Source organism: Trachymyrmex septentrionalis, unplaced genomic scaffold (genome assembly GCF_001594115.1).
Source record: "Trachymyrmex septentrionalis isolate Tsep2-gDNA-1 unplaced genomic scaffold, Tsep1.0 scaffold13, whole genome shotgun sequence".
Classification (NCBI taxonomy): Eukaryota; Metazoa; Arthropoda; class Insecta; order Hymenoptera; family Formicidae; genus Trachymyrmex; species Trachymyrmex septentrionalis.
In genome coordinates, this window is record NW_017304438.1 from 630,193 (window position 1) to 644,187 (window position 13,995).

The 13,995-nt window shown below is 32.1% G+C and overlaps 2 protein-coding genes across 6 annotated transcripts in view; one reads left to right on the forward strand and one right to left on the reverse strand.

The window, feature by feature from the left end:
* The window catches only part of LOC108756749 (cubilin), a 77,340-nt gene extending 66,108 nt beyond the window's left edge, over positions 1 to 11,232 (forward strand). For 2 of the 5 annotated variants that reach the window (XM_018500772.1, XM_018500773.1), the window contains one exon: positions 10,738 to 11,231. In XM_018500772.1, the coding sequence (XP_018356274.1) occupies positions 10,738 to 11,084 (347 nt within the window). In that variant the 3' untranslated portion in view covers positions 11,085 to 11,231. Of the gene's footprint in view, positions 1 to 1,809; positions 1,829 to 10,737 lie in introns of those variants that run through there. The other 3 variants (XR_001939859.1, XR_001939860.1, XM_018500774.1) reach the window with 3 other exon arrangements.
* A 2,635-nt stretch (positions 11,233 to 13,867) lies between these two features.
* The window catches only part of LOC108756756 (cytochrome P450 6A1-like), a 13,428-nt gene continuing 13,300 nt past the window's right edge, over positions 13,868 to 13,995 (reverse strand). Inside the window, exon 7 of the mRNA XM_018500784.1 lies at positions 13,868 to 13,995. This exon is cut by the window's right edge and continues 9 nt beyond it. Within this exon, the coding sequence (XP_018356286.1) occupies positions 13,938 to 13,995 (58 nt within the window). The 3' untranslated portion in view covers positions 13,868 to 13,937.

The following is a 13,995-nucleotide window of genomic DNA, read 5'->3' on the forward strand; positions in this document are numbered from 1 at the left end:
CTCCGTGTGACTTTTGGCTATTTCCCAAACTCAAAAGACCGCTCCGGGGACACCGCTTTGAATCTATTGAAGAGATTCAACGTGAATCGCTGCGCGCTTTGAAGGCTATACCGGGAAACGACTTTTTGGCATGCTTCGAGGCATGGAAAAAACGTTGGCATAAGTGCATTGTATCGGAGGGGGATTACTTTGAAGGGGATCAAATTGATTTGGATGAATAAATAAAGATTTTTTATTTTATAACAAAATTCACCTTACTTTTTGATCACAGTAGTATATACCGGATGTTTCAGACCACACGTATACCCCGTTTAAAAACGAGAAAATGGAAAAATATTTCAGACAAAAATTGTTGGAAATCAAGTAATGCAGGGTTTTGCACTTCTCGGTCGATTTTCAACTCGGCACCACCTTTCGCTACTTCCCTCACTTCATTATCCGCGCGCAGTCCAAATTCCGCTCGACGCTTAGAAGCGTATAATGCTTGTAGACATGAGGTAAGATTGAACACTTACGCGTTGATTTATTCTATCTTACAATTAGTTATGTAATGAGCCAAAAAAAGGTAGATGTTTACAGCGTGAGCGCCTAAAGCGGGTGCACCTCATGTTTACGAGCATTATGCTCCTAAACGTCGAGCGGCATTTGGACTGCGCGCGGTTGATGAAGTGAGGGGAGTAGCAGAAAGCGGAGTCGAACAAAAAATCGGCCGAGAAGTGCAAATCCTGAAAATGCATTACAGAGACATATACGATTGAGTGACATCGTGAAAGTCAAGGTCGATTTAAATTTTTTAAATGAGAACTTATCTTTTATCTTTTATTGCATATTTTTGTAGTTCACTACAAGGTATTCTCAAAACACTAATTAAAAATTCTTTTTAGTTGAGATCTTCCTGAGTTATGAGACTTGAAGCTTTCAGTACCGCTGGCGTTAGCATTATCTAAGATATACCTCGTGAAGGTCATATGATCGGATACATCTCTTCGGGGTGCTTGATTAAATTCTTCGACCGTGTTTTATCAATGTTGTTGATTTTTCCACATTGATTGTTAATACTACTGCAACGTTGAACGACATTAAATAAATTATATATTGAAACCTACTTTATTTTGTAAAAAAAAAATAAACAAAAATAAAATATCAAGTAAACAGAAAATTTAAATCACTTTAATTAATCTTTTGTCAAAACTCATTTCTATACGTTTACGCGGGAATCGGCTGCGCGTGTAGAATGCTCGCGCGTGTGATATTTGTGTTTGAACCAGTACGCGACGTTGACTCGTGTCTTTCTATATATCTATATGTCACAATTATCCACTAACATTCAGTGTTCGTGGATCATCAAAGCAACAATTCCTGTACGATTGCAGAGGTTCAGCACCGTTGAATGGAGTACAAGAAATAGTATGTGCGTCTGCTTAGAAAAATAAGGAAATTATTATAATATCCTAATGAAAAAATTTTTTTTTTTCAATTATAAATTTGTCGTATGTGTTCCGGAATATAATTAATCAATAATTCTTATTTTAATCCTTTCCTTACTGGATACGGGAGTAAGCTTTCTCTATATCGACTTCGTCACAAGTGCTCACTTTAAAGATAGAGTGACAGTAGTGAAAGACATTAATTGAAGCAAAGGTTGTTTTGTGTTATATTGCATCACTGCGAAATTAGTGTATCGAACATTATCTATAGTGGGCGCTATCGATATCGTTTGTTATGTGGATGCCAACTAAAATCGGTGTTGGTATTGAAAGGGTTAATAATAAAACTGAATTAAATAATATGCGAAAAATTTTTTCACAGACGTTGCAATTCAACGGACATTAGACGTTTCTGCAACGTCTCTTCAACATTGAATCTACATTTCGCGATGTTGCTGCTATGTTCGCAATGTTGCAATTCAACGTTTCTGAGATATTGATTCAACATTAGTGCGCTGTATGGGTAAGTATTAGTAAATAAAATTTTTTTCTCAAAAAATCTGGAGACACGGTAGTGCCTCGGCATTAAGACAAGCGCAGCGTCATGACGCGAAATACTGCCGTGCTCCTTTACGCGATCTGGCATTAAAGCAGACAGATTATCGAATCTCAATAACGGCTGAATTGATTAGCTTATATAAGCTTTATATACGCTTAATTAAGCTATCACTCAGGTTGTATAATAAAATTGCTTTTTTTTCTACGTGTCCTACAAGCGGAAATTTGTGACGCAAATATCTGAATCTTTGAATTTTGTTATCATTGTAAGAAACGTCATCTTTATGTTTAACGTGATCGTCGTCGACTGCTCAGAGAATGTATGGCTGGAATTTTTGATACTAGAGGACAGACGCTGGCGAGCATAGTCGGATGCGTACGGAAACTGCTAATGTCGAAAGTAACTGCCCCAATTACTATGCCTGTCCCTATTAGTGTGTTTTTGTATTTCGATAAGTCATAAAAAAACAAGCACAAATAAATAAGAAAAAATATTTTTTTGTTAAGTTAAATTATTAATATATACGATACCGAAAAGATAATATTTTATTTTTTAACGATTAAAATATTTTAAATATTTTTCGAAAGATATGAGAAATTTCTGTGAATCCAGTAATACATACCGCAAAATTTTAAGCTGATCCCTAATGTGCCCTATATTGGAGTTGAGAACGTTATGTTATGAGTGTATATTGAAATAAATATAATTGAAATAATGATTTATATAATATTAACTTAAACAATTAGGTTAAATTTATTATCTGTTTTAGTTACTACCCAGATAGTAAAATGTCTGCAGTCTTCTAGTAGACTGTCAGTAGGTTCGAGTAGAAAATGACGGCAGTCATCAATTGCGTCCGCTTGTGTTCTGTTAACATTGCCTGTCGATATAACATAAAGGCAAATTGTTGTGGCAGAAACTAAACAGATCCTGCCGACATTATCTAACGCTTACAGATTCTGTTACATTTTTTCTAGCAGTCTGTGAACAGTATTATGTACATTTAATTCTGTTGTTATTTTGTTGGCATAGTGTGTAGTAGACATTTAAAAAATCTGCTTTCTACAGACTTGGCTATCTGGATATATGTTAAAATGAGTCAAATGCGGTTAAGCACACAAATTGGGAGTATATTAATAGGACCATCGTCGCTTGGAGAATTCACAAAGTTATATAACGAAATCATATAATTACAACAAATAAATCATATAACAGATTGTTCCAAATCAGCACATGATTTTTTCAAATCACGTAATTCGAAAAGTTACATGATGATATGTTTTTTGCTTCTATTTCTATCAATCAATTCTTTAAAATTTAATATGCTTCTATTTCTATTCTCTAAAATCATTCATTCAATTCTCTAAAATCGCATGATAGATAAAATTATTTCTAATATTATGTAATTTTTCAAATTACGTGATATTAAAAAATCACATACTGATTTGAAACAATCTGTTATGTGATTTACTTATCTTAATTATATGATTTCGTTATGTAAGTATGTGACGTGATTTTTTTCAGTGGGGTTTGCTATCGAAAAATTAGTTGTCTAGGTTATAAGATACGTCGTTATTATCATTATTGTCGACCAAAGGAAAATATACGATTGCAACGTCTTATCAATTATATAGAATTATATAGTTTATCTATCAATAATATCAATTATATAGTCTATATCAATTATATAGAATCTCCCGAGTAATCAGACTTTTTGTATAGAAACTCTATGCAGTACTTTCTGCGCTTTATGCACAAAGCATTGACAAATAAAGCTTTAGGCATTTTGCATCAAGATACAGTGTAATATAATGATTTGATTACATTACATCTTGAACGAATATATTACTTTGTCATTTACTAGCGTTAAACTAACTCCATACAGCAGCTTTGTCATTTGCTAACGTTGAATCAATATGGAAGAAATGTTGAATTGCAACATTGCGAACATTGCAGCAACATCACGAAATGTAGATTCAATTTTGAAGAGACGTTGTAGAGACATTTAATGTCTTTTGAATTGTAACGTCTGTGAAACATAACAATCGCATATTAATTCTGTTTTATTATTAAAGTAAATATTATTGATTAACGTCATATTCTGGAACATACACGGACAAAATTATAATTTAAAAAAAAACGGTTTTTCCTTCATTTGGGAATTAATTTCCTTATTTTTCTAAGCAGTCACCATCCGATTTTGTACCCCATTCAACGGTGCTAAACCTCTGCAACCGTACAGGAATTGTTGCTTCGATGATCCACGAACACTGTAGTGGATGTATAACTGTGACGTATATAGATATGTAAAAAAACACGAGTCGACGTCGCGCATTGGATTGTTCAAACACAAATATCACACACGCGAGCATTCTACACGCGCGGCCGATTCCCGCGTAAACATATAGAAATGAGTTTTATTAAAAGATCAATTTAAGTAATTTAAATTTTCTATTTACATGACATTTTATTTTTGTTCATTTTTTTACAAATTAAAATAGATTTTGATATATAATTTATTCAATGTCGTTCCAACGTTGCAGCAATATTAACAATTAAGATGTAGAAAAATCAATTCAACTTATGATTCAATTTGTTCAATATTGTTTCAACGTTCTTTTAATTGTATGTTGATTAAGATTTATGATGTCTACCTTCAAAAACTGATTATTTTGCAAATTATTCAACTACTGCGTATTAATAGTTTTATCCAGTAATTGTGACTAACAATATTAAAATTAATATTGAGTCTATTTCCGTCACATTCCATGATGACGACGACGACAACGACAATAACGACAACAAAAGTAAATAATGTTTCACATTTTCAGACTTTGCGTCGCAATATCTTCGTTCGTAAGGCACGTAGAGAAAAAATAAAAACACTTTTATTATAATAATAAACGATTTATTATGACCATATATATGAATACACAAGTAAGAGTTTAATGCCTATTACGGTCAAAGGATCTTGGATGCTTTAAATAATTTCTATGTGAATTTATATACTAAATATGTAGACATTTGAACTGAGCGCCGAAATGATTTGCCTTGGTAGTCTAAAGACTTAGGACGCTTGTACGGAGTACGAAAAATCTGGGTTTGACTTCCGGCCAAGGTAATATTTTTCGTAATAAATTTACAGTTTTTCAATACATTAACATCTTTCTAATAGGATGCCAGATTAAGCATCAAATTATTAAATTGCTTATCAATTTAATTTGTGATATTATTATACCTTGGACCGTAATAGGCATTAAACTTTTATTATATATTTTGAGTGGAAGTTGTTGATTGAGTCTATTTAGAACTTGATCGGTTCTGTCCTTATTCGATAATCGTTGTACTAGAAAACTCAGCATTTCGTGCATGGAGGATAGAGACTAAGGAAACCGAACTAGGTTTTGAAAAGGCCGGTATTCATAGTCAGGGGTATCAATCAGGAAACTTTATTCCTAGGATGGAAAGTGAAAAGTGAAAATTTTTATCATTGAAGTTAATGGAGAAAATTTTTACTTTTCACTATTTATCTTAGGGGAAAAAGTTTCATGATTAATATCCAGATCTTATATTCAACCGTCTTAAGTATGGTTTTAAGAAGTCACGATCAGAGGGCTGCATTAGCGTCTTAAAACGTTATTTAAGATGGTCTTGAAATAAGAATCAAACTAAAGTGTCAAAATCAGATTTCTGAATTGGTATTGGTGGCGCTCAGTAGGCAGCGTCCGAATTGCAAAATTCCTCTCATATACGCTTAGGCCCTGGGCACAATAGAAGGAATAAGGAATTAAGAATAAAAAATAAACGATTTCAACCTATCAGAAACCGTGTATTTCGATGTATCTGATTTCTAATAGGTTAGAATCATTCATTTTTCATTCCTAATTCCTTATTCCTTTTATTGTGCGCAGGGCCTTACGCACACACAAACAAACACATATAACCTAAGAATAAAGACGTTATTTTTTGACATCATGCTCACAGTAACAGGAAGATGTAAATTATCATTAAAACTGCATGAAGAATGAAGCATTCTTCATATAAAATTGGTATACCTATCATGCAAACTGCAAGAACGGTGTAGTGGAACAAAAGCGACATCTCGATCAAACTAATTCAAATGATCACTTTTGCCCACGCTTTTTAACGGCCTTATCCACGTAAGTTCGTAGTCTAGGCTTAAATGTAATGCGAAGGAATAGCGATAGCAATAGGAATAACACGATTTCAACCTATCAGAAAGTGTTATATTCCAGTGTATCTGGTTTCTGATAGGTTGAAATTGTGTTATTCCTGTCGCTATCGCTATTCCTTCGCATTGTGTTTCAGGTTTTAGTCTCCTCCATAGTTTCGCGTAAAGATACACGGCCGATCTTGCGCTTTGATATCGCTGCATTTGCTCTTAGCGCGAGACACTGGCTATGTTTACACCGTGCACTTAGTCCGCGGCCTATATCCCAAATTCGATCTAAATTATTTAGGTATTCCAGTAGTGCTATAAATACTTGGTAGATGACCCGAGCTTTAGATCAAATCTTGTTTTTTAGGGGTCTGACCTAAAATAGGTCTGCTTTCTCGGTAAACGCGCAAGATTTGTACAAAACACGAGATGACTCCAGGTAATTCGAACCAATGTGGACTAAATACGACTCCGTCAATTTTTAAGTCTGTTTCAGTGTAAACGTTGGATAATTAGACCTATTTTGGGTCACGATATAGGTCGAGTCGCTATCAGGTCGCTGGGTATAAACGTAGCCAGTGATAAAGATAGAATGAAACTTACAGCTCGTGAGCCCAAACCGAATGCAGCCAGTATGATACTATGCATGTACATATTATATTTAATGCACATTTGCATTAAATTTCATACACATATATACATTCCGTGCATGTGTACACTGATATAGTTTCAGTCTCTGTGTTGAAATATCATATATATGAACACTAAATTTCCTAAAACTTATATGTACACTGTTAAACATTTCATGAAATTTAATATACTTTTAAGTTAAATAATTTGAATTTAAATTTATGATATATTAAATTTAATATATTTATAACTGAAGAGAGTATATTTGTGTACATGTACATGAAATTTAATGTATCTTTCACGAAAATTTATGAAATTTAAGACATACGTTTATTACATTTAAGTAACTACTGTAACTTAATTTTCAATTAAATCATTCATTACTTTTAATTTTGTTCATAACTACGAGCTTCATTTATATGTAAAGGGAGCATTTCTAATAGTGTAAAATACACTAAATTGTATGCAAATGTACACAAATATACTTTTTAATTGCATATAAAAGTACATTAAATTTCATTTTTTTTTAACAGTGTGTAATTAAATCTGTTAAACAGAAAGAAGTTGAAAAAGAGTTTTAGTCAAATGTATCATTTTTTAAAATATTTTTTTAAAAATTATTTTGTAAAAATAATACACTTGGATTTACAATGTAGCGGTTATCTACGAGAGTTTACACTGTAACCAAATATACACGCATTAACACATCAAAAAATGACACCCCGGAAAAATGTAGCGATAAAACGATGCGATAGTTTCACCGAAGTGTATCTCGAGACGTAAATAATAACATCACATAATAAAGCAAGCGAAAAACTTCGATCATTCACTTTGTGTAGTGCTCTGATTAATAACGTCGTTTAACATATTTAATTGTATTAAAACTGTATTATTTAGTCGTGCTAAATAATATTATTAATAATATAAGAAATATGTAAGAAAAATTTTAGCTAAAATAACATTCTTCGATAGTGCAGACGCGATACGGCAAAATACACTAAACCGCCATGCTAACGATGCGTCATTCTTCCCCTCGCTGCGCCACCGCCGTCGAATGATGAGTATGCGCTATTATGGGATGCGGAACTGCGGAACATTCGTGATTAATCATGGCTTTATTCTGCTGATTCCTATTGCGCAAATTTATTTCTTTTGCGGATTCCGCCGATGTCTGCGTGTATGTGTGTGTGTATGTACATATACTTATAAAAACTAACCAAGTTAAACTGGTTTAAACGGAGAAAACTATCTCTTAGTAAGGTCGGAATCCGACTATGTGTTGAAGATTGAGATTAAAGATTAAAGATTTAAATTTCACTAATGAGAACAAAGAAATTGTGGCTCCTTTTGTTCTGATTAGTCAAACATCAATCTTTTAATCTTCAATCTCATTCTTCAATGCGTAGTCTGATTCCGGCCTTACAAAAGCGCATGTTGGTTAATCAACATGCGGAGGCGTTTTTGGATTCCTACCCGGGTGTTCTCATGTCATTCTTGTTTAACATTTGGTAAATTATAAGAATGGAGTGATACCTCGATGGCACTCGGATAGGAATCTGAACATAACCCTGAAGGTAATTAATTAAGTCTCTAGATAAATACGGAGGTCAATATGATCAAAACACGAAATATCGTATAAATAATATACAGAAGAGCGAAAATGTAAATCAAAATTTAAATGGGTACACAAAACGAAGTCGGGTCAATGTCCCTGTATATATGTGTGATTTCTGATTCGCAGGAATTCATTTTCCTATGTCCCATTAAGCGGAACTTGCGGATGCGCAATCAATGCGAGCCAATGACAAACGCTATTCTAGTAGATCTAATGAAAGTATCTATGAGAAGATTCTTACAATTGGTCAGAGCTAATTGCGCATTCCGCAAATTCCGCTCAATGGGACACATAAGACAACACATTTTAGCAAAATGGAATCGGTAGAATAAAGTCACGACCAATCACAAACATTCCGCAGTTCCGCATCCCTTGGGAGCGCACCTTGAGGCGCGACAGACCGAGCTACAAATTCGCACGACGCGGCGCGGCGTCACTGCACATTGGCTTAGGCCCGTTTGCATCAACGTTACTTTGACCTTAAGCGAAACTTAAAACTCCATCTGTCTCGTTTTAAAGAGACAGATAAAAGAGACAGATAGACAGAGTTTAAACCTTGTTTAAAATCAAAGTAACATTGGTGCAATCAGGCTTTAGACATTTTATCTTTTAATTCGAAAATTACAACGAATATCTCAAAATGATGCAATATTTTTTTTATTCTCCTCCACGTTCTCCATGTGACTCGTATTCAATTTCTGGGACACCCGAATACTCAGTTACGGTATAATAATTCATTCATAGTAGTAATATACACAATGAAGTAATGTACGTAGAAGTGAAACTAGAATAGATCGTCTGACAAAGAGATATAATTATATCAGTTATACAAACTATACGTTAAGCGTAATTTTTTTCGGTTGTTAAGTGTATGGAACAAAAAGTAGAGAAACGACATAGTACAAATTTTAAAGAGAGAAGGATGACAAACTGAGCGCATCATGTAATATTCTCACCACTTTAGATACATTTTCTTTAGCACTTAATTATTATCTTTGGAGCAATGAGCTCTACAATATACTGAAGCATCGAGAAAAGGGGATACCTCAATTTCTAGACAATTCTAATGCAGAGATTGTACTGTATTTCTTTATTAGAGACTCACTAATTGGCTAATGCTGTTTGAAGGAAAGAGAAAGACAAGTATTTGTTTTTCTTCCTTTTCTCCGTTAGATCACAACTTTTTGTAGTATACGCTGCACGTATTTATAGTCAATTTTTATATTTAAGATCGTCTTAATGTCATGAACCAATTAGACAAACATATTAGCATATTAAGTTATTATACTTAAGATGATTTTAACGCGTATGAATACCGGCCTTAGTGTAGCACTTAAGGTGCCGTCCCATGGATACAGAGAATGAAATCGGAAAAGTGAAATGATAGGGCATACCGATCAGCATTGTTCCGTTTTGATTTTAAGTGGCTTAACTCTCCATAGGGCTCTCCATATTTTTCGCAAACACAGAATGACATTCTAACTTTATATTAAAAACGGTATATTTATTACATTTTGTTTATAAATATTTTTTTATTCATAAATTGTTAATATGTTCATGTGTGAAGATATTCAATCAATATATTGCATTTTCCATATCAATATATTGCATTTCTTTTATTAAATTATTACTTGTTCCTTACAAGCACCATTCATTCCTTTTTAAATATTGGACGTACTCAAAATTTCACCTTTCAGATTTCGTTTTCCAATTCCATTTTCCGTGACCATGAGACGATACACAAAAAGTGTGTTAGTTTAGGAAAAAGCAGCACATTACAGAACTTATTGGCATTAAGCAGCGATTTTCGTTTTTCAGATTTTTGCTTTTTTGTACAAAAGGCGTTAAATGAATGTATCTGTATCTATATATGAAATGAAAAACATAGCATTTATCTTATGATATGTAAAATAATAACCTCTGTTACACGGCACGCTTAATCAGATTTAATAACATCCGTAGTTATAAAATTAGTCAACTGTAGCTATTTCTCGGAAAAATGGAATGACTGTGATTGGCCAGTTTCATAATTACGGATATTATTAAACCCAATGAAGGGTGCCGTGTAAATGTAGTCATTGACATGCATAAAAAATCAATTTTTTGTAGAGTTCATACTCATAAAATACAAGCAAAACATCTATAATATCCATGTTACTAAAACCGCAAATTATTTTTAACATTGTCATAGATTTAACTTTTTAATTTATATTGATGGGCTGATATTTTTTATTGCGTATTCTATATTATTAAATTTTAGACCACTTTTTAAAAATCTTGTAGAATTATTTGTATATGCGGATGCATATTATGATGCAAATTGCAGGCGTCACCGTCATACCAGCAGACAGCTATACGATGCCGATAGTCTACGCGATCGGCAGTATCTTGGTGATCATGATGCTCTGTCTGATCTGTCATCATAGATTACGCAGAAGATCGCGTAATATATCAATCAATGACCTTCCACCGCAGCAAATAGTTGATGATCAGCGCCATTGCTATCAACATCATGACTTGCTACATCATCAGCATCAAAATCACACATCAACGCACAGTCTTAACCAATATCAATTAGAACAGTCAAGTCTACCGAGTGAAAGTGACGAAGGCGAGGCAGAAGAACCTGAGCCATGTTGCGACCAAGAATCCAGCAGTCCTGATAGTGTGTGATACCAATCAGCCTCTTACTTATTACGTGTAAATTGTTATTATTGTTGTTACATACAGCAAAAAAGAAGAGTCGAGGAAAAGTCTCAAAGAAGAAAATCGGTGCGATGTTTTATCATTATATATGTGTTACAAAACATTATATTGTAAATTTTCTATATGTACACGCGGTATGCATAACTTTTGTGTGTGTATGCGCGCACGCGCTTTTGCGCGTATGTACATTTATATAAACACTATATATAACATTATATAAACACTAAACTGCTAATATATATATTTGTCAGTAAATTCATACAAAGTATTATAATACATTGGTAAAACTGCGTTTGCATTAGTCTCTACGTTATGCAAAGTCTACTGACACAATTTGATAGTATTTAAATTCCCAGCGGAAGTTGAGCAGAATCTGTCATTTCGTAATCTTTTAAATGTAGGATGCCAAGCACTGCATAAGTGTGCAAAGTCAATTCGTCATATTGGAAAATTTTATATATTTTGTTCCGAATGTCGATAAAATTTGTAGTAGACATTGTATGTAGACATTTTTGTTTACAGATTTGACTCTAGATGTATATGTTACAATATTTCACTTAAGTCCTTTGAATATCTTATTTGTTTTTGATAATACTAAAACAGTATTACATAAAAATGTGTTATATATTTCTGGAACAAACAAAAAAATGTTTATCAAATTCATATTTTTTAAGATTTTAAGATTATTGATGTTTCCTTAAATAAGACAGCTGTATCATTACATGTAAACTTATTAGACAAAAATTAATCCATTGGTTATATTCTATGATGATATGATCTTTATGTGCTTTTGAGTATGAAAAAGTAGAGTAGAAATGTATGAGAACAAATAAGTAATGAAATAATCACTATAAGGAGATTAATAAAAGAAAATTTATTTTAATAAATTCTCAAAATAATGCTCATTGTCTTCGATACATTTTTGTAGATAAATAAATGATAAATAAATCTTTAATAAATGATAAATAAATGATAAATAAATAGATCTTCATTATTAGTTGTACCTAATAGATTCATCCGGTAAAGGTGTATATTTGGATGTGTTTCTCAAAGCACAGGTTTGGATATTTTGCATATTTTCTAAAAACAATTTGAACTCCAAATATTTATACATAAGAGAATTTTATCATCTGCTTAAAAGTGATTTAAGTAAAAGGAAAAATGAATATTGGCTATTACAAGAGATAATGTTCCGAAATATCAGAGTCGTTTTTGTGCTGAGTGTAAACAAAGAAAGAGTGATGTTCACATACTAGATTGACCGTTACCAATTGACAATGTACCGGAATAAAAACAATGTTTGGAGCTTAAACTTAGCTTAAACTAAGCTAACTTAGCTTAAACTTAAGATTTAGAAGGTCAAGTTGCTAGATTAATCTGAAGATTTTTACCTCAAGAATATATCACAAAATTAGTGAAAAGTATGCTTCAGAGATGCTAGGTAATTATTAATAATATATAAATATATATAATATAAAATAATATAATAATAAATAAAATAATATATAATATAATAATGGCAGCTTTAAACAATTATTAATAATAAAATAACAAGGTTTTTATCAAGCAGTATGTATGTATTTTTTAAATTTATTACAATAAATATTGTAGTTTTTAAATTATGCCGGGCATGCTTTTATCAAGTACTGTATTAAATAATATAAAAGTTAAATATATAAAAAGTTAATAGATATAATTATTTCAATTTAGGTATATATTGCAGTAAATATTATTTCAGTGTATATAGATTGTCTCAAAAATAGGATAGGAATCACATTAGGGGCGTAGAATGGGTCAAAGGGAATAAAAAAGTCTTATACCATTTTGAGATATTCGATATTTTGAGATATTAATTTTTAAATTAAAAGAGGAAATTCTATTATATCTATTCTATAAATCTATTACATGCAGCGCGGTACGCGATACGCGGTACAGAAATTAACTACCATATAGGAACCGCACAAAATGTGCCGCGTGCTTCTTTTCTCTTCTATTGCATGAAGTACGGTAAGCGGCACGGGCTAGTGATAAATAAATTCACATTACTAAGCTACCACTTTTTAATAGAATTAATTAATTTAAATGCAATTATTAAGTAAATCCGTTGAAAAAATAAGAATAGTGATAAAATGTGCATAGAAATAAGATAATATATTTAAAAAAATTCATATTAAAGTTTATTTGTCACTAACCCGTACCGCACTATATAATAGAAGGGTAAAGAAGGGAAAAGAAGCAAGCGGTACGATTTGTGTGGTTCCTATAGTTAGTTTATGTACCGTGTACCACGTACCGCGCTACATGTAATTTCTCTGAAGGCGCGATGGGCTGTGCTACGAATTCGCGCGACGCGGCTTCATCGCACATTGGCTTAAACGTTTCTTTTTTAATTCGAAAACTACAGTAAATATCTCAAAATGATATAAGATTTTTTTGTTCCCTTTGACTCATTCTACGCCCCCAATGCGGCTCTCAAGACTACTTTTTAATGCATACATTTAATATTTGCAATCAATTTTTAATATTATACTTTATTAAATTTCTAATTTTAATATATATGTTATCTTAAAAATATATTTACCTGAACTAATAAAGAAGAAAGCAATCTTGAAAGATTGAATTTTATAAAATATGTAATAACGTAAACGTAAAGTTAAATTATCTAATAATAATTAGGGAAAGATATATATTAAAAATATATATTTTAAAAAAATCAATAAAAATTATAGCAATAACATCAATAACTCTCATCATTATTTGATTGATAGATTTCTTCCATTTCTTATTATACTTTGTTAAAGAATTAAGGAAAAACTTAAACTATATCCGATTAATTTTAATCATTTTCAAGTGCAGTCCACCTTTTGGTGCTAATATA